Source organism: Paroedura picta, chromosome 4 (assembly GCF_049243985.1).
Source record: "Paroedura picta isolate Pp20150507F chromosome 4, Ppicta_v3.0, whole genome shotgun sequence".
Classification (NCBI taxonomy): domain Eukaryota; kingdom Metazoa; phylum Chordata; class Lepidosauria; order Squamata; family Gekkonidae; genus Paroedura; species Paroedura picta.
In genome coordinates this window covers 3128297-3148710 of record NC_135372.1, presented here as the reverse complement: position 1 = coordinate 3148710, position 20414 = coordinate 3128297, and the positions used below count along the sequence as shown (strand labels likewise).

Sequence of the window (20414 nt, the reverse complement as noted above, 5' to 3'; positions counted from 1 at the left end):
GATGGAACCTGCAGCCACCAATCACATCGCTCTACCCTGGAAGGGGGGCCATTCAGATCTTCCTTTCATCTGAAGCTCCAAAGGGAGGGGGCTGGATACATCTCTCAAGGGAGATTGTTGTGTAAGGGAGTGACTGGCCTCTCTTGTGTACCCACCGAAGCAGCTTCTTTGACTGACGGAGAGTCAAGAAGGCCTCTCCCTGGGATCTTAATTCCTAAACAGCAGCACTGTTTTCTCTTGCTCTTTCAGCATCACTGCCAGCAACTAGATAGATTCAGGTGAGTGGCCACATTGGTCTGAAGCAGCAGAACAAAACATTTAAGTCCAGTGGCACCATTAAGACCAGGGGTAGTCAAACTGCGGCCCTCTAGATGTCCACGGACTACAATTCCCATGAGCCCCTGCCAGCGAATGCTGGGAATTGTAGTCCATGGACATCTGGAGGGCCGCAGTTTGATTATCCCTGATTAAGACCTTACAAAAATATAAATAATAAATGTGGGCCTGGACTTAAATTTTGTTCTGCTGCCACCAACTTGTCATTTTAGGAGTTACCTGCCAAAGGGCTAGTATTCCCCAAATTTTGTGATATTGTAATTCTAACCCCCCACCTAGTGCCCACTTTTCTCACTACACAGTGACTTAAGTGGGTTGTTGTTTTGGTCAGAAGTAGCACAACAAAATTTGTCTTATCATCCCAAAGTCCCTGAGTCCAGGGACACCTTTAAGACCAACAAAGATTTATTCCAGGCGAAATCTCACACCTTGAATAAATCTTTGTTGGTCTTAAAGGTGCAGGACAATAATCCCTCTTTTTGGAGTAGACTTGTACATTTGGCTGTTGAGATGAGATTTTCTAATTTGCTCACCCATAGCTCTGCTCCTGGTGCTGATGGTTGCTTCCATCTCTGTGCAACCACTAACCGTGCTGCTGTCATGGCATAGAAACACCTGCTTTGGCAAGTTTCCAGACATGAAATTCAGTAGTAGAGATTTAGCTTGCTTTGGAAATTTAAATTCTATGATATTCTGCATCTCTGCATGGACTTCGACCGAGAATTCTTGAATTCGTTTACACATCCACCACATAAGATAGAAGGATCTGATGTTGTTTTTTTGCAACTCAAGCATTTACCATGAGTGATAGGTGTTAGAGAATCAGGCTCTTGGAGTCCATGAGTCCAAGTGGCTTAGCTGAACATACAAAGTCTTATTTACCAGTTCAAAGATATTTCTGTGCCAAATCAGTTCCTGTTTAGAAGTTTGTTTTTGGATTCCTGGATTTCCAGATTCAAGTAGGTTGCTGTGAAGTTTTGCAGAACAAATTGTGAGCCCTGTGGCACTTTAGAGACCAACAATTTTTTATTCAAACTTCCTCAATGATTTTACTCCTGTAAGGCATTGACATGGAGCTGCTTCCTCTGATGCCAGTTAGGTCTGCCCTGCACTTCGTATGATGAGAGCCCCCGGAACTGTGTGATGGGGTAGGGGCCCTAGCAAGGCTTGCCCCAAGGACAAGTGTCTCCCAATTCAGCAGCACTTCATGCCAGGGGGAAAACGCCCTCTCCCAAATTGCATTGTTGATTTTGCAATTTTGGGGGCTTCTCCAAACTCCCGTGTACTTCTGCCCTGAAGCTTATTAAGCTGCTCCTCCAAATTCTGGAGGTACTCAATGGGGCCAACCCAGAGGCCACCCGTTCAGCTACTCACTGGACTTCCATGAGGTTGAGGGTACCCCTTGGCACCCTCCCATACACAAGCTCAACAGGGCAAACCCCATAGAGCCCTGGGGGGGGGGTATCTCCCAGATCACAAATATCATGGAGATTGAAAAAGAGTCCACAAAAGAACTTCTAATAGCCAAAGATTAGACTTCTGGAGATTTTAAAAATATGGTTTAATTTTTTTCTGTCCACTGGTTCCTTCAAAATGTGGTCCCCATCCTTAGATAGAACTGCTCCGGAATGTAGTACCACTACTGGTGCACCAACTGAAGGTACTTTTAAGTCTTTAAGGATGCTTTAGGGTGCTTTGGGATGATCCTGTGTTGAGCAGGGGGTTGGACTAGATGGCCTGTATGGCCCCTTCCAACTCTATTATTCTATGATTGTATGATTCTTCCATTGTCTTCCATTGTCTCATCTGGCAAAGCACAGAATTTTCTAGCAATGGTATCGAGAGAAGTCCCAATGCCCCAAACTGGCCATTCTGTTTGCATCACTTCATCAAAACACTCTGTAAAAGGTCAAAACAGTCAGGCATCTGGGTGGTTTTTTGTTGTGAAAACAACTTATGTGGTAGCCATAGGGAAAATCTTTAATATGTGCAACGGGAAAATGCAACGGGAATCTGTTATGGAAGTAACTGTCGACTGGCAAAATTCAAAGGGCATGAAGACAGGAGGCCAGGCACAATGAGTGCAGCACTCTAGGGAGCCATGTTCTGTACTACAATACTTAAATAAAAAAAAAAACGGCCCCAGGAGAAGGGAGAGGAGGCGGGTGCAAGGGCAGGACATTGGAGGTGGAGAGAGCGTTTCTTCGCCTCCACAGATTTCTTTTGCTGGTTGCTCTCCTCTAGCTGGCACTTTTTAGGTTGGTGAACCTTTTATGCTATTCCCCAGCTAGTGCTTTAAAATGGAGGATATAGCTTGGATGCTGAATGTTGGTGACATCATGAGGAATGCCAAAAATGTAGCATCTTCACCAGATAAGCATTTCACTATATTTATGGCGTGCAGAAAGGCCCTAATTTTTGTTCTGTTTTTTCCTCTGTTGAACTCTCTTTGGCAGTTTGCTAAGGAGGCCAGCAGAGGGAGACATTTCTCTTTCTATTCAAAATCTTTTACTAGGTTTCTTTCTTAATAGTTTATTGGCTTGATGTTTTCTTGCTAAGGTCCTTGAAGAAGATCCCGGTGTGGGGGAAGGAGAAGTAGCTTACCATCACCTTCCCTTCCTCCCCCCACAACAGACATCCTGTAAGATGGGTGGGGGGGCTGAGAAAGCTCTGAGAGTACGGCTCTGCAAAGAAGAAGAAGAAGAAGGGATGGTTCTCATATGCCGCTTTTCTCTACTCGAAGGAGGCTCAACGCAGCTTACATTTGCCTTCCCTTTCCTCTCCCCACAACAGACACCCTGTGAGGGAGGTGTGGCTGAGAGAGCCCTGATATTCCTGCTCGGTCAGAACAGTTTTATCAGTGCCGTGGCAAGCCCAAGGTCACCCAGCTGGCTGCATGTGGGGGAGCGCAGAATCGAACCCGGTTTGCCAGATTAGAAGTCTGCACTCCTAACCACGACACCAAGCTGTGACTAGCCCAAACCTGGCTCTCTAGATTATAGACCACTGCTCTGAACCACTATGCCAAGTAGGCAGTCTCATCTTTGGAGATGTGGAGGCCTTTAATTATGTAATGAACATGTTTACTGTGGGACCTTAGCAGTTATGACCCAGCAAATATTTTGGGATTTGTGGAATCTCCAGCATTAAAGATACATTTAAACATATACATAGTGAGTGTAGCAAACCGTGTGATTGCTAAGGAGTGTGCCATGAGAGGCAAAGGGCCAGGATCCATTCTAGCTCCAAGGTATGAACAGCTGTGATAAGCCAGGCAAGTGCACTTAATTAGATGAATTAAACTGGCTGAAATCCCAGCAGCCCTTTATGTATTCCACTTTGAATCTCCAGGATAAGAAGCTGAAGAACACGGCATTAATTAATTGATTGGCTGATTACTTACTTGGATTTATTACCCGCTGCTATCACACAGCATCTCACGGCAGGTGAGATAAAACGTTAAAACCCCCAATTACATATAACAGTGGTCCCCAACCTGCGGGCCCCGGCCCAGTGCCGAGCCGCGAAGGCCATGGCGCCGGGCCGTGGCTCCTTCTCCCTGGAGAGGGAGGTGACCATAATATAGATCACCATGGCCAGGTGTTTCAGGGACAAGTAGGGCGCTAGTAGCCTCGCCAGGCAAAAATGGTAAAATGCCGTGTGCTACTTTGGGACTTGGGCCTCCATGGTAAGGGGAGGCATCCAGAATCACCCCCCAAATTCCTGGCACAGAGCAAGATGTTAAGCTGCACCCTGCCCAGATGGGGAAGCCACACTTCCTGGCCTGCCCCTGTCCTTCCCAGCCACAAGACCTCTTGGAGGGGTTGAGTTTCAGGCGATTCTGCTCTGAACATCTGTCGTCATCAGATCCACTTCTACTCTAGCGCCAAAGATCAGAACTAATGTGCGGCCAGCCTGATGGGGGGACCACCAACATACTGCGAGAACCCCTGTGCCTGAAACTCTGATCCTCTCAGCGGGAGATAAACGTGGGGTGGCGGTGAGTTTACCTGAGAGAATGAGACACAAGCTTCTCCAGGTGTGGGAACCTCTTGGAATAGGACAGCAGGTCAGAGCAGGCCCAATCTGTCACATATATCATGTCTTAAACCAAGTTTCCCAACCTGGTACCTCCCTTGGTGCCTGCCAAGCTTTTCGGAAAGTGTTTGGAGCTACTGTAAGGCACAGCTTGTAATTGGCCTCCCTCATTCAAATGAGTTTTCCACCTGAACAGGCTTTCTCAACTAGAGATTCATGAAACTGTGGTTTTTTTTGATATCTCTGGAAAGATTTCCTAAAAGTTAAGTAATTTTTATATATTTTTAAAATGTGTTAAACATTTATTGGGTGATAGGACCATACATGGTCACCTTGACCTGTCCCATCCCCCCCCAAGACCAAAATGTCCAATGATGAGCCTGGAAGGGTGAGAAGGGGAGGGACCCTGGATGGACACATACCCAGCTTTGATTCCCAACCATATTCTGCATCATCACACCACTTCTGGGGTTTCTCTATGCCTGAAGAATGTTTCTGGGGCTTCTCAGTGGTAAAAATCTTGAGAAAGGCTGGTAAGGAAGACCGGTAAGCAAGTGGTTTTATCTCCCTTTCAGGGTTCACTTATTTCCAAGAGTTGTGAGGATGGAGGTATTTCCTTTGGCTCCGCCTCATGTCATTTAGGGTTTGGTTTTGCCTCCCATGGAAGTCATTTTGAGCACCACCCTCTCTGAAAATTCTAAAGGCCCCCGCAGCTTCAAAATGCTTAGGGACTCCTGCCTTAGGCATTACCCCACTTGCATTGTCTCCTAATTTATGCAGTCCTAGTGCTGTGGCCTTGTTTACCGGATGTCTTGAATCACGTTCTGTATTTTGCAATCTGGTGTGTGAACCTCAGTGAGAAAGGGATACTATAAATGAAGTAAACAACTAAGATGAGAGAGATCTGGAGGCACCAGGATTCCTGCCAACTTCTGAATCATCCTGACAGGCCCTTTAATAAATGCCGGCCCACCCGACTAGGCAGCGAGAGCAGCTGTTAGCATCCCTTCCCTGGAGACAAAGCATAAAAAGCTCAGGACAGCTGATGCCTGCTCTCTGCTTTGACATGCTGCCGGCTTGCTCCAGATGTGCTGAAACAGACCAAGGTGAAGATGGGAATTTGGAACAGCTAAGAAAGGAAGCAAAAGGTGGTGGTGGTGGGGAGACTGCTCTGGATAGTTTTCTAGAGAGTTTCGGGAGGATTGCTGTGTTGGTTTGCTTTAGAAAGGCACGATTCAAGTCCAATAAGGTATAACCCAGAGGAGCTGAAATTATTCGTTACAAGGGCCGTATCTGACATAAATGTCCTTTTGTCAGGCCAGTTCTGTGTGCCATAAAATATAATGTTAGGTCTGGAAAATAGAACTTTGGAAAACCCAATTAATGATTTTTACTCATAATATAAACTTGTTTAAAACACTGGCATTCTTACAGTATTTCCTTAAGGCATCTCCCTGATGCCCTCCCTCCCACATCCACTACCTGATACTCACTAGCAGCGGGACAGTAGACAGGGATAAAATTTAGTTCCTTTGTCATCTGGCACTAAAGCTCCTCCTTTGCTGCCTGGCCACTCGTGCTCTGTGGCAGTGGTCCCCAACCTTTCTGAGGTTGGGGACCGGCAGGGCATCGGGGTGCGGCCCGGGGCCCGCGCGGGCCACGCCCCCGCATCGGCCGCGCCCGCGGGCCGCACCCCCGCATCGGGCCGCGCCTGCGAGCCGCGCCCCTGCATCGGGCCGCGCCCGCGAGCCGCGCCCACACGGGCGCGGCCTGGCCCCGATTCCCTCTCCCCGCCCTTCCGCAGTAAGAAGCTTCCCGGCCGCAAGCTTGCGTCCTGGGAAGTTTTTTACTGCAGGGGGGAGGGGCGGGGAGAGGGAGCCGCGGCCCGGCGCCATGGCCTTCGGGGCCCGCCACCGGGCCGCGGCCCGCAGGTTGGGGACCACTGCTCTGTGGGAGCCTGGCCTGAGTTGGGTGGCTTCGATGTCACCAGATTTCCACTTCAGGGCTGGCAAGGCAGACAAGCCTTGTGTGGTCATTTGCATGGGGACACTGTCAATGTAACATGTCCAGCGACTCACCGGCTTGCTCCCTTCCTTCTTTCCTAGTACACCCACCACTGTCTCTCTGTCAACGTCGCCTCCTGAGGTCATGCATCTTTAAAAACTTTTATCTGCAAGCACACACACAGTATCAGTTCCCCCAGCAATCCAAGTTTAGTGATTAATTCATATTGCTAGACTCAATCTGCTTGTTAAAAAACCTTCAAACTTTAACTATGTAAGCAATAGTGAAGCTTCAACACAGATGAAGGGGGGAGGATAGCAGAAGGTGTGGAGTGGGAGGAACAGCTTCAATGTGCATGGTGGAGTGGCCTGCAAGGGATGGGAAAAGGGCGGCGGCGGTGGTGTGTGTGTGAGAATCCAAAGCAATCTGCATCCTTTTGTATTACCTTCATCTTGGGAGTGAAAGCAAGAGGGGAAAGTCCCACAAAACCACTGTCAGAAAACCCAGGGAAACAGGCAGCATAAAGGGAAATTGAGGCCTGAAGAGAAGAAAATTCATGCAGAACAAAAAAGAAAACCCAAGGGACATGCATAATGAAAGCAAGGGAAATCACCTATGCATAATAGGCAAGCCATTATACTTCCCATCACTACGTACATATATACATAAGACTTTATTGTTTCCAGCCATAGGCCATTACAATGCAATCAATATCATATCAGTTGATATAAAAACAGTAAAAGAATTAGAACAATACATGCGGTAGTCCATAGATAATAAAAGACAATAAGAATTCAGGTTTCTAGATCTGTGGTGGCATAAATTTGGCTTGATTTTTCCTCGCTGCTAATGCAAATAGTGAAACATTAGTTATCATCAGTTATGTGAGGAGCAAACATAAAGTAAAGGAGGCAATAGGCCCACTGATGGGTGCGGATGGACAAACTCTAATGAAAGATGCAGAGAAAGAAGAAAGGCTTAGTGCCTATTTTACACCTGTTTTTTCCCACAGGTCAAAGTGTTTAGGCACCCTCCGGAAAGCGCTACACTCCTGCAACCAATCTGCAACACTAGCGGGAAAGTTCTGTGCGTTACCATTGTTGCGGTTTCTGCAAAGTCCCTCCCCCTGGCTCTCTCCTCTGATCTTCCGGCAAAGCAATCGCGATTTTTTTTTTCCGAGCGAGCGGAGATCAACGCACCGGCAAGCCTTCGTTTACCCAGTGAGGCTTCCCCGGCTGCAGTCCCTCTGTTTAAAGTCACCAAGCACAAGCATCATAGCCTGTTTGCTGGTTTATTTTCACGTTATTTTTCACACTGTTTTCAGCCGAAAATCACGCCTGGGGGGGGGGGATTTTTTTTTTTACTCAGGGGGAGCGTGGCAACGATGAAACGGCAGCTCAAACATCACCTGCTAGCTGGATGTGTCTCTCCGTTGCAACGAATCAATGCATATTCGTTGCAACGTGTGTGTGTTTTTTTTTAAAACCTTCCTTAACGGGAAAGGGGCTGTTTGGGAGCATGATAATGGCCGCCCATTGGCTGCTTGACGGCCAGGGGCGGGACACAGCTCAGCAATAGCGCTTCCTTTCTAGCGATTTTTGCCGAGACCGGAACCCTGTGGGAAACAATAGAAATGCAACTGGATTCCACTACAAAGGCAGGTATGCATAACGACGAATTCCACTATTTAAAATGGCGATTTTTCGTTCAGCAAACAATTTGCTACATGGATCCCGGTGCGGAATGGCCCAAAGAGTTGTTGTCAATGGTGTTTCATCAGACTGGAGAGAAGTGAGTAGCGGGGTACCTCAGGGCTCGGGGCTCGGCCCGGATCGTGGAAATTCGGTTGATGTCATTTACTTGGATTTTAGTAAAGCTTTTGACAAGGTTCCCCATGATGTTCTGATGGATAAGTTGAAGGACTGCAATCTGGATTTTCAGATAGTTAGGTGGATAGGGCATTGGTTAGAGAACCACACTCAAAGAGTTGTTGTCAATAGTGTTTCATCAGACTGGAGAGAGGTGAGTAGCGGGGTACCTCAGGGCTCGGTGCTCGGCCCGGTACTTTTTAACATATTTATTAATTATCTAGATGAGGGGGTGGAGGGACTACTCATCAAATTTGCAGATGACACCAAATTGGGAGGACTGGCAAATACTCCGGAAGATAGAGACAGAGTTCAATGAGATCTGAACACAATGGAAAAATGGGCAAATGAGATGCAATTTAATAAAGATAAGTGTAAAGTTCTGCATCTGGGTCAGAAAAATGAAAAGCATGCCTACTGGATGGGGGATACGCTTCTAGGTAGCACTGTGTGTGAACGAGACCTTGGGGTACTTGTGGACTGTAAACTAAACATGAACAGGCAGTGTGATGCAGCGGTAAAAAAGGCAAATGCCATTTTGGGCTGTATCAACAGGGGCATCACATCAAAATCACAAGATGTCATAGTCCCATTGTATACGGCACTGGTCAGACCACACCTGGAGTACTGTGTGCAGTTCTGGAGGCCTCACTTCAAGAAGGACGTCGATAAAATTGAAAGGGTACAGAGGAGAGTGATGAAGATGATCTGGGGCCAAGGGACCAAGCCCTATGAAGATAGGTTGAGGGACTTGGGAATGTTCAGCCTGGAGAAAAGGAGGTTGAGAGGGGACATGATAGCCCTCTTTAGGTATTTGAAAGGTTGTCACTTGGAGGAGGGCAGGATGCTGTTTCTGCTGGCTGCAGAGGAGAGGACACGCAGTAATGGGTTTAAACTTCAAGTACAACGATATAGGCTATATATCAGGAAAAAGTTTTTCACAGTCAGAGTAGTTCAGCAGTGGAATAGGCTGCCTAAGGAGGTGGTGAGCTCTCCCTCACTGGCAGTCTTCAAGCAAAGGTTGTATACACACTTTTCTTGGATGCTTTAGGATGCTTAGGGCTAATCCTGCGTTGAGCAGGGGGTTGGACTAGATGGCCTGTATGGCCTCTTCCAACTCTATGATTCTATGATTCTATGATTATAACTAATGTTTGGTATCCGATAATAAAAAGACTATTTTGTCCAAATTCGGAGGGAAGTTCTGGCCACTCAAACATCCCTCAATATATTTGGTTCTTGGCTCTAAGTGCTCGGCCCGGTACTTTTAAACATATTTATTAATGATATAAATGAGGGGGTGGAGGGACTACTCATCAAGTTTGCAGACGACACCAAATTGGGAGGACTGGCAAATACTCCGGAAGATAGAGACAGAGTTCAACAAGATCTGAACACAATGGAAAAATGGGCAAATGAGAACAAGATGCAATTTAATAAAGATAAGTGTAAAGTGTAAAGCATCTGGGTCAGAAAAATTAAAAGCATGCCTACTGGATGGGGGATACGCTTCTAGGTAACACTGTGTGTGAACGAGACCTTGGGGTACTTGTGGATTGTAAACGAAACATGAGCAGGCAGTGTGATGCAGCGGTAAAAAAGGCGAATGCCATTTTGGGCTGTATCAACAGGGGCATCACATCAAAATCACAAGATGTCATAGTCCCATTGTATACGGCACTGGTCAGACCGCACCTGGAGTACTGTGTGCACTTCTGGAGGCCTCACTTCAAGAAGGACGTAGATAAAATTGAAAGGGTACAGAGCGACGAAGATGATCTGGGGCCAAGGGATCAAGCCCTATGAAGATAGGTTGAGAGACTTGGGAATGTTCATCCTGGAGAAAAGGAGGTTGAGAGGGGACACGATAGCCCTCTTTAAGTATTTGAAAGGTTGTCACTTGGAGGAGGGCAGGATGCTGTTTCCGTTGGCTGCAGAGGAGAGGACATGCAGTAATGGGTTAGAAATACCAACTCTGTCTTTTGCATGTATGTCCGTGTATAGTGCTTGTAGGAGGAATAACAGGCGTTTATCAATGTTTGTTTTGGCTAGCTTTTCCCAAAGGCGGGCTCTATTGATTGTATCAAATGCTGTGGCCAAATCCACAAAAGCTACAAAAAGGGCTTTGGTGGGGCCATTAATGCTTAAAGTGGCAAGTTGAAAAAGACTCTGACAGTGTTCAGTAGTACTTTGTGTATATCTCTATGTTTATATTTCAAAACCATGGGAACAAAGTTGGAGCCTATGGCAGCTTTAAGACTTACAAAGTTTTACTCTGGGTATAAGCTTTCATGTGCGCACACACTTCTTCAGATTCACTGAAGCAGAAGTCACCAATCATTACATAAATGCGAGGGGGGTGTTGCCAGGTAGGGCCAGTTAGAGTCGAAATACTTTTTGTGTCTTGACTGTAATTGGCCCTTCCTGGCAACATCCTCCTCCCTCTCTACCTTTATGTAAAGGTTAGTGACTTCTGTTTCAATGTATCTGAAAAAGCATGCATGCACACAAAAGCTTAAACTCTAGAGCAGGGGTAGTCAACCTGTGGTCCTCCAGATGTCCATGGCTCTTCTCAAGCTTTTTAACATTGAGAAACCCCTGAAACGTTCATCAGGCTTTAAGAAACTCTGGGAGCGATGCCAGTAGGCCATACCTCCCTGCCACACCCACAGAGGTCATGTGACACCAGAAGTGACCTCATCCAGCCACTCCCACTCGATGTGACATTGACAGGACACTCCCACAGCATGGGTTGTGGCAGCACAGAAATGTTTTCAGATTATTTGAGGACAGAGCCATACCTGCACTCTGGGCTGGCTACCAGTTTCTTCTTCTTTACCAAAGTGGGAGCCTGCAGAAACAGGGCCAGGAGAGGCTATATCACTCTGTTTGCCCCCACCCCTGAATTCCAGAAACAGGGCTGGAACAAGCCTAGGCTCTTCTGTCACCTTCATCCCCCAAACACCGGAAACCATCCCAACAGCACACCACTCTGCCACTCTGCCCCCGACCCCCCCCCCCGCAGGTAAGTTAAAATGAGAGTACTTACCTCTCTGGACTCCAGGCGCTACGATGTGCAATGAGCTTCAATCAGCAAGGATTTGTATGGCCAGGGCATCTCCCTTCTCATCTCCTCCACGCTCATCATTAGAAATGGGAGGGGGGGGGGCAACATGAGCGTATATGGTCATATCACTCAATAATTTAAAATATATATAGATTTAAATTAATTAACTCCCACCCAACTGGTGAAACCTTTCTGGGGCCATTGCAAATCCCCAGAGTTTCACAAAACCCTGGTTGAGAAAGCCTACTCTAGGGTTCCCATATTTTGAAAATCAAAAAAAGAAGGCACATTTCCCAACTGACTTCCTCAAACAAGTGATCACGATGACACATCTCCTTTTAAGTACCCTTACGATTTAAGCTGTGATAATCGCTGCCAGGAACGGTCATACCTGACCAACAGCAAAAGAGGAGATTGTCATCAGTTTTTTTCACAAGGGCCAAAAGAGGATGGACACCAAAAAAGAGGAGATACCTGGTAACCCTATTATACCCGCAATAAAACTTAGTTGGTTTTAAGGCGCCACGGATTTAAACTTTGTTCTGCTGCTTCAGACCAATATGGCTACATGCCTGAGTCAATTTTCAAAATCACTAAGTTTTATGTACCTTGAAATATTCTGAATGTAAATAGAAGAGATATGAAGAGGAGGCGGGAAAAGTCATTCGTTTACTTACTTAGTTACTTACCGTATTTGTTTTTATTCATATACCGCCCTCCCCTGCCCTCATGTTTATCCAATGTGTGCAGATGGCTACAACAAGGGAAATTCTAGTTTCTATCTTTTGTAAATTCCACGGTATTTCCTCACAGTTGTGATTCTACACCGTGATTGATACTCTGGCAAATACTGAAATCCGGGTATCCTCTGTACATAAATGTTTCTAAAATGTAGTTTTTGGTGTATGTAAAACCAACATGGATTTATTATGCAGTGAAGTATATTAGCCGTGACTCAAATGTTTGTTAGCAATTTTAAAAATATACCATGAACCAAACAGTCCTGCTATTACATACCATTTTAGTATTTTCACCAGCAAAATGTCCAATATTGAAAGAGGCAGGATGCAGCCGGAAGAAGAGCTGCATTTTGTAAGGACCAGGATGTGACTCTCAACCCTGAAAATAGTCGACATTTAAAATGTGCTCAGAAGTACTTACATCTTTGTCCTATTTTGCATTGGTGAATAATAGTGCAGTGGGCACAAAACTAATTTAACCTACTTATTTGGGGGCGGGGAGGGGGGGAGAAGAGTGAGGAGAAAAAAGATCTCTCTCAAAAAGCAGGAGCTGCTTTATTAACCTCTAACAGAACAGTAGGCTAAAAACAAATACCTCTTTCACACCTGCAAATTATTCCTTTGTTATTCTGAAATTACGATTTCTGAATCATTATCTGGAAGGATACTCAGCTTTGCAGTCGTCGTCCCCCCCACACACGCACACACGCACTAGAACTGCTGGCACCAGTTGGCTGCTCCTCAGACGCCTCCTTCCCAATGTTCTGGACTAGCAGCTGTAAAAAAACATCCGACTGCACGTTCTGCGGGTCCCTCATCTGCAGTCTGCTGCCGGTTGGTAGCAAACTGCCTGTGCAATTTCAATTTCAGTGTTGCTAACTGGATAGCGGTGGAGAGTCTCGCAGCCAGGACAACAGAGAGAAGCCGTTTCCAAAGAGATTGGCTGGAGTAGAATCTTTGGGTGGATTGCAGACTGTTTTGTCAGAGACATGGGATGCTATCATCAGTAGGCAGATGTGTGTCTGTATGATGAGGTGCAGAGATTTAAAAATGTAAACACTGAGGCCCATGTTCCCTTAACTCCAAGACACTCAGTTGAAATGTGACCTATATGGGCAATACTGTCAAACTTATAATATAGGCACAGAGTGATCCGTTCAAAATGTATATTTTTTTGTTTCTTGTCATTTCCAAAAAATGACGTGTTGGACCATTTCCCTTCGGGGGGTGGAGGGGGGCATTTTTATGCCGTGGATGCAAAATGGAGGCGAAAAAAGAAAATGTTCTAAAACTGTTAAATGTAACAGGGAAAAAATAGTTGCATGGGATGGAATGAAAGGTTCATGGGTGCATTTTGTACAAAGGAGAGGTGAAAACAATTTGGGGATATGCAAGGTGGGATTTGGCAGCCATCCCTCTTCAAAACAGCTGTAGTTGGCGATAAAAGCATCTTCACAGCTTGGATTGCAGCAGAAGAAAAATCTCTGTTAAGGCATCAGTGAATAGAAGAACCCATTCTGATGCTGGGTTGGAAATTTCACATTGGATTTCTGCACTTTTTTTGTGGGAAGCAATATGATATGATGGATAAAGCAGAGCTTTAACTGCAGGGTAGACACCCAGTGGTACATCTCCCTTCCTGGGAACTAGTCCAAGACTGCTAATGGCCATGGGCCCTTAAGGGATTCTGATATTCCAAGGCAGATAGACTGCTCCTGTGCAAAACGGTCTTCACATTTACAACTTCAGCAGTGACAGCTCCTGTCCTGGCCTATTCTGCATACAATAGACAATGCACTTTCAATGCACTTTAGAAGTAGATTTTCCTGTTCTGCACAGGAAAATCCAGCTGCCAAAGCACATTGAAAGTGCATTATCCTTTATGTGCGGAATGGGCCCTAGTGAGTACATGACTTACAGTCTGATCTTTTATATGTTTACTTGGAAATAAGCCCAACTAGAGTAACTGAAGCCTGGTATTTAGCAAGTTTGGGCAATGGAATAGCTTTTCTAGAAGGAAAAGTGAAAGCATTTGGGTGGCAAGGGGCTCATGGGAATTGTAGTCCATGAACACCTGGAGAGCCACAGTTTGCTCACCCCTGCTATAGGGGATCACAGAGTTGGGTTTTAGAACTCCTCATTGCTGGAGCAAGCATGGCTCACAGTAGTCCTCTATCCGTGGTTCACGGAGGCAGCCCTGTTTAGGATTGCCCTCAGCCACACTGACTTCCATCCCTGGCATGAGAACTGCCCCTGGGAGGATCACGGCTTACCTGTTCCTCTGACAGCAGATTGGGCCTCAACGGCCACCACGAAGCCTCACCGGGCAAAGACCTGGAGCAGGAGGCAGGTGCCACATGAGGGAACAGTGCCCTGAAGAGCCCCGGGGATCTCCCCAGCCAATTGCAGTAGCCAATCTCCCGCTATTACGATTTATCTCCAGGTGACCCAAGGGGTGAGGAAACGGCATTGAACCCTCTGTCTGAGGTCTCTGCCCTCCCCAAACCCTGCCCAGTTTCCACCCCCACAAACCTACAAGTCTTCCCAAACCCTGTTGCCAACGCACCCACATCTTTCCCACAAACATATATGATATGCTGCCCTGAGATGTCACAGTGAGGGGTGGGGTTGGAATTAAATGAATCAAAGGAATAAAATACCGTGGCATGTGCAGTATATCCCCTCCCGCACACAGATATTACATGCTGCCCTGAGACGTTTACAGTGAGGGGGTGGGATTTAAAGAGCTGTGTACTATTTACAACAACGTTATCCAGATTTAAGAATGGAAGAATAATATATTGAATATGTATATAGTACAAAGCATTCCCTTTAATATCTATAGTTGCTGAATATCACGTTTACAATGTGGATTTTAATGGGTTTTTAATGGGGGTCTTATTGTCTGTGAGGTTTTTATTGTGTAACCCGCTACGAGCCGGATTGCCAGGAGTGGCAGGAAACAAGTCCAATAAATAAACAAACAAACAAAATCGATAGATTATTGTGGCATATGCAATATTCCACACACGCACAATTTCCAACACACACAAATATTATATGCTGCCCTGAGACGTTAAAATGAGGGGTGGGATTTGAGTAAAAGGAATAAAATATGGCATATGCAATATTCCCCCCCCCCACACACACACAGAGGGGTCGGCTTCGAATAAAAGGAATAAAACATGTAATATTTCCTCCACACACACACATATTGTAAGCGAAGCTGTGTCCTTTGAGGCTTTGTTTTTTTTAACTGTATATGCAAAAGCTTTATGTTTGTGTTTACTTGTATTATTTGTGGCGCTCCCCCGAGGTAATTGCTTATTTATTATAATAAAGAGGGGCAGGGCGGACGGGCAAACCCTCCCCGCGGGCTTCGAGGCTCTGCTCCCTTCGTGAGGGAACCGCAACGGCCCCTTCCGATAGCGCAGGCGGCGGCACGCGGAGCGCCGCGAGGCGCGCATGCCCCATCCCTCCCCGTCGCGAGGGCAACTGAGGACAAGGCGCGCGCTCGCGAGCGGGAAGGGCGGGTCGCGCGAGGTACGAAGCGGCGAGGCGAGGAGCGCGCGCCCCCGCGCCCGCTCCCCCTTTAAGGAGATCCGCGCTTTCACCTCCGTCCTCCCCTCCGCTTTCCCGCGCGCTCGCTCGTTCCCGCGCGCCCAGAGCGCGTGACGACAGCAAGAAGCCCCTCCCTTCCTCGGGCCTGGTTCGCTGCTCCGCCCGCAGGCTCCTCCGCTCCTCCCTCCAGGACCCGCCTCCCGATGGTTTATGCACGCGCGCCCCATGTCGGTTTCGTGTCTTTCCCGCGCAGGCGCCCTCCGCCCTTCTTCCCTTTCCCTCAGAGCGTGTCCTGTAGATGTAGTCCGTGTTTGTGTGTGCGCGCGCGCACCCAAGCCCAACGGCCTGGCCCCTCTCACGCGCCCCGCGAGGCGCTTTCGTTTTTATTTATTTGTGTCACGCGCGCGCCTCGCCCGCCCGCCCGCCCTCCCTCGCGCCGGGGAGAAATCCCGTTGGTTGGTGTCCCCCGGCCGCGCGCGCCCCCCCTCCCTCCCTGGCTTTGACGCCGGCGGGGGCGGCCCAAGATGGCGGCTGCGGCGGCGCTGCTGCTCCTCCTCACGACGGCGGCGGCACTGGCGAGGAGGAGCCCGGCCCGGCGCGAGCGACAATAGGCGAGGCGCGAGAGCGGAGCCGGCCGAGCGCAGCCCCCGCGACGGGACGGTCTAGCATGGTCGGGCAGCGACGCCGCCTGCCGCCCTCCGCCGCCCCGACCTGAGCGCGCCTGCCCCGTCGGCCGCCGCCAGCATGGGCGAGAGGCTGGAGCTCCGGCTCAAGTCGCCAGTCGGAGCCGAGCCGGCCGTCTACCCCTGGCCCCTGCCCGTCTACGTGAGTGGGGGGGGGGAGAGGGGGTCACGTGGGGAGGCAGCCGGCGTCTTTGACCTTGCCTGCCCCCCCACTCCACCCCACGAGGGGCACTGGGAGAAGGGGCTGTGCATGCGGGGGGGGGGGGGTCAGTGCCCCTGGAGAGGGTCTTCTTGGGGGGGGGGGCTGTTTGGACCTCTCAGTTTGGGGGGTCGTGTTTGCGATGGGAGAAGCAGTTCAGTGCCATGCAAGTGGGGAGGGGGGGTGCTTCGCCCCCCACGTTTGGAGGACACAACTCGGTCGTGCCAGGGAAAGTTGGAGGCAGCCCGAGGAGAGGGAGACCCCGGTGGGGTCCGGGGAGGAAGCCTACTTGGGAGGAAGCCCTTGCGAGACCTGTTTGCGAGCGACCATTGGTGGAGGAAGTTCATGCACGGGGGTGGCAGTGAGTTAGAGGCTGAGCTACTCGTCTGGCACCTTTCATGCAAGTTTTTGTGTGTGTGTGTGTGGAGGGGGGGGGTTGGGGAGGTTGTGTGGATGGCACCGAAAGAGGATGGGGAATGGGGAAATCTGGCCATGTCGGGGACCTTTGAGTCTCATGCTAAGAGGCTGACATTGAGGAGAACTCGATTTAGGGGAAGTTACAGCGGTGTGGAGTGTGTCTGGGGGTGCAGCTTTGGTGTGACATAGAACCGGAGAGAGCAGGGAAGCTGAAGTGTTATGGGGAGAAAGCAGGTGTGGGTGCAACATGGAGGGGGGGGAGAGTTGATCTGAGGAGGAAAGTTGATGGAGGGAGGAATTGGGGGTGTTGGTGGTGGGGGAGTCCGGGGTCATATGTGAGGAGCGTAGGGTTGTGCTAATGTGAGGGGAACATAAGCGCACGTGTTGCAGCTTGGTAAGTGGTGTCACCTGGAGGCACAGGGAAATTGGGCAGTGTGGGGGAGGGGGGTGGTAGAAGAACAAGGAAGAAGAAGCAGAAGAATTGGTTCTTATATGTCGCTTTTTCCCTTCCCGAAGGAGGGTCAAAGCGGCTTACAGTCACCTTCCCATTCCTCTCCCCACAACAGACACCCTGTGGGGTGAGTGAGGCTGAGAGAGCACTGATATCACTGCCCGGTCTGAACAGTTTTATCAGTGCCGTGGCGAGCCCAAGGTCACCCAGCTGGTTGCATGTGGGGGAGCGCAGAATCGAGCCTGGCATGCCAGATTAGAAGTCCGCACTCCTAACCACTACACCAAACTGGCTCTCGGGGAGGCTCTGTAAGTGGGGTGCAGGTGAAGGAGTGGAATGTGGAGACTCTCCTGTAGCAATCCCATTGTGGGACACTGAGGCAAGTTATCTGCTGGAGGAGGGAGATATTGATTTGGTATCCAATGACTGGTGAGTTAGCAGAATAGTTGAGGGGAAACCAGGATGGGTCAATGGGAATGGGTTGCCATTTGGGAGTGGTGTGAGGATGGAAGTGAGGGGGATGCCTGATGGGAAGCTGGGGTGGGGGGGGGCACAGTATGTGGAGAGGAAAACTGGGTTTGGCAAAAGTGTAATGTGAGTGAGGTGGAGGTTCAGCCCTTCTGAGAGCTGCCCATCTATAAAGAGGAGAAGGCGGTGTTAAGCGTAGAAGGGGGAACTCTTTTATGCATCTCTTCCTTGTTGCCCTTTCCAGTTTCACATGTCATCTGAAATGCATCAGGGGTGCCACAGTGCCTTGCTTCCCCAAGGCCACCTTTCTCTGTCATTCTCCTTGCCTGTCTCAGATCCACATTTGACCTCCTCATAACCTTTCCATAAAATGTCAGTCATTTCCCTCTAGAGAATCCCAGTCAAAGTTGCCCCCTTGACCTGGACATCTCCCAGTCCTTTTAAAAAGCTTGCTGTGCTCAAGCCATGTTCAGATTCTGTGTAATTTTTGCCAGAGCTTTCACCCCCCTCTCTGAAGTCCATCTTTGTCTGCTGCTTGTAGGTTTTGATTCCACGAGTGTGCATCCCCCTTATAGTATTTCCTAGAAAGATCACAGCATAGCTCCTTTCCACCTGCTTCACCATTTCAGGATATCTCCATTTTCTGTACCCAACAAGCCAAACGTCCTCTTTTTGCTTCCAGGGAATTCAATTTCTCTCACTCTGTGGTAGATCTTTACTTAATTGTTTTCTGTGCCTCATCCCTTTTTGTGTGTGGTGCTATTTGATTTCTCTCTTTGTTGACCATGATGTCCTTTTTGTATATAGACTCATTTCTTTCCCACTGCATGCCCTGTGATAGTTGAGCCAGCTTCCTTCCTTCCTCTCCTATTGATATTGGGTACAACTCCCAGGGGCTCGCCTCAGTTTGATTTACTCTGCAGTTATCTGGCACCCTGTTCTTGCCTCATTTTGTTCCAAAGTCCCTGGTTGTCCCACTGAACGTAAGGGTTGATTGCTCTGCACCCTCTTGGGATATCTCTGTTCTTTGGAGTTCTTCTGGTTCTCTGCCAGCCCTTCCCTTTCAAAGCTCCCCAACCCCACCATTTCTTTCTCAGAGTCCAAGACATTCCTTACATCCCAGGCTAGACATTTCAAAAAACAATCCTGCTTTTCCTGTTGTGGATGACTCATTGCTTGCAGATTACTCCCAGCCCACACCCAAACAATCTTCATCCCTCACCCCGCTGACACTTCCACACCCCATAGTGCACTGCTGTTCCACACCCCATAGTGCACTGCTGTTCCACAAGGCATGTCTCACAAATAGAAGATACCAGACCAGTGAACCATCATTAAGTGTTTTTCAGCCCAGCTTTTTCTTTCTTTTTAAAAAATCATCTGGTATTTGGACGTTTCAGATAAGCAGCTGTTTTTCTTTGCGGGGGGGGGGGTGGATATGTTATGGAAATGATAAGGCCTGGCTTCCTTCTGTGTCTGCAGTTTTAGGCAACTGTATTCTCTTGTTGTAAAATGAGAGGGGAATGAGCTGGTCAGAAAAAGTCAAGTTTCCTGGCCCTCTGTTCTAGAATGATTTCAGAGCTGAGGTCTGTAAGAAATAGTATCTTCATTTGTTTACAAAACTCACTTTGTGTCACTTTCTCATTCTGATGACTGGGAGAACCTATGGGGGGGAAACCAATTAAAAATGGAGAATTGAACCTGAATAAGAGAGCATGTTCCTTCATTAAATAAAAACATGCTGAAATCACCCCCATTATCTTTTTTCTAAATATATAATCAAGCCTTATGTACAGTATAATGATACTGCATGTCATCAGCTATAATACCTGATTCCATGCTTGTGATGGATTGTGTGATAGTATATTAATACGTTTTGCAAACTTGGCTGCCCTTTTCTCTTTCCTTTTAGTAATTGGTATGTTGGGATAAAGCAACTTCATGAGGTGACAATTCTTGTGGCTTAGTGCAGTGGTTCCCAACCCCCGGTCCGGGGACTGGTAGCGGTCCGCAGCTCCTCCTCGTCCTCCTCCCTGGCAGCTGCCTCGGGGGCTGCCCTGACACTTTGCCGCTGGATCACCTTTGGTGCTCTCCGGCGGCCGCCATGGCTGGGGCCCCCCTCAGCATGGCACTGCGCAGCTGCTGCTGGCAGCGCCCCTCAGTGGGTGGCGGGAAGTCAGGGGTGCCGGTGGGAAAGCAAGTGGAGCAGGGGCTCAGGCGGCAGTGGCGATGTCCCTCGGCAAAGACTACCCCCCCCCCCCAGGCCTCAGTAAAATTGTCAAGCATTGACCGGTCCCCGGAGATAAAAAGGTTGGGGACCACTGGCTTAGTGGACAGGAGAGCCCTACATGCTTGTCACAGCATCCATTCGGTGCCATTGTTAGGTTTGAGAATTTCTTTTGTTGTTGTTTTAATTGGTGTGGGGCTCTTGCCTACTATGTTTCTGCAGTGCTTGGAGTTCTTCCAGTTTTGTGGTTTCACACATTACGACATAAACAAGGTGGTGTAGCTGAGCCAGCTTGGAGTGAAATAGCCACACTCAGTCAGTGTATAACAGATATAATTGTGAGTCGTCCAGAAAG

General features: G+C 48.4%; 1 protein-coding gene and 1 long non-coding RNA gene across 9 annotated transcripts in view; one reads left to right on the top strand and one right to left on the bottom strand.

The window, feature by feature from the left end:
• Positions 1-1906: 1906 nt before the first annotated feature.
• LOC143836700 (uncharacterized) lies at positions 1907-11080 on the bottom strand. The gene is made up of 3 exons (XR_013230667.1): positions 11048-11080; positions 6453-6544; positions 1907-3020 (listed from the first exon to the last, which is right to left on the bottom strand). It is a non-coding gene; the product is annotated as an uncharacterized LOC143836700 (long non-coding RNA).
• A 4803-nt stretch (positions 11081-15883) lies between these two features.
• DOT1L (DOT1 like histone lysine methyltransferase) overlaps positions 15884-20414 on the top strand; it is a 119118-nt gene continuing 114587 nt past the window's right edge. For 2 of the 8 annotated variants that reach the window (XM_077331550.1, XM_077331549.1), the window contains exon 1: positions 15887-16439. In XM_077331550.1, coding sequence (XP_077187665.1) covers positions 16359-16439 — 81 coding nt within the window. In that variant the 5' untranslated portion in view covers positions 15887-16358. Of the gene's footprint in view, positions 16440-17552; positions 17794-20414 lie in introns of those variants that run through there. The other 6 variants (XM_077331546.1, XM_077331545.1, XM_077331548.1 and 3 more) reach the window with 6 other exon arrangements.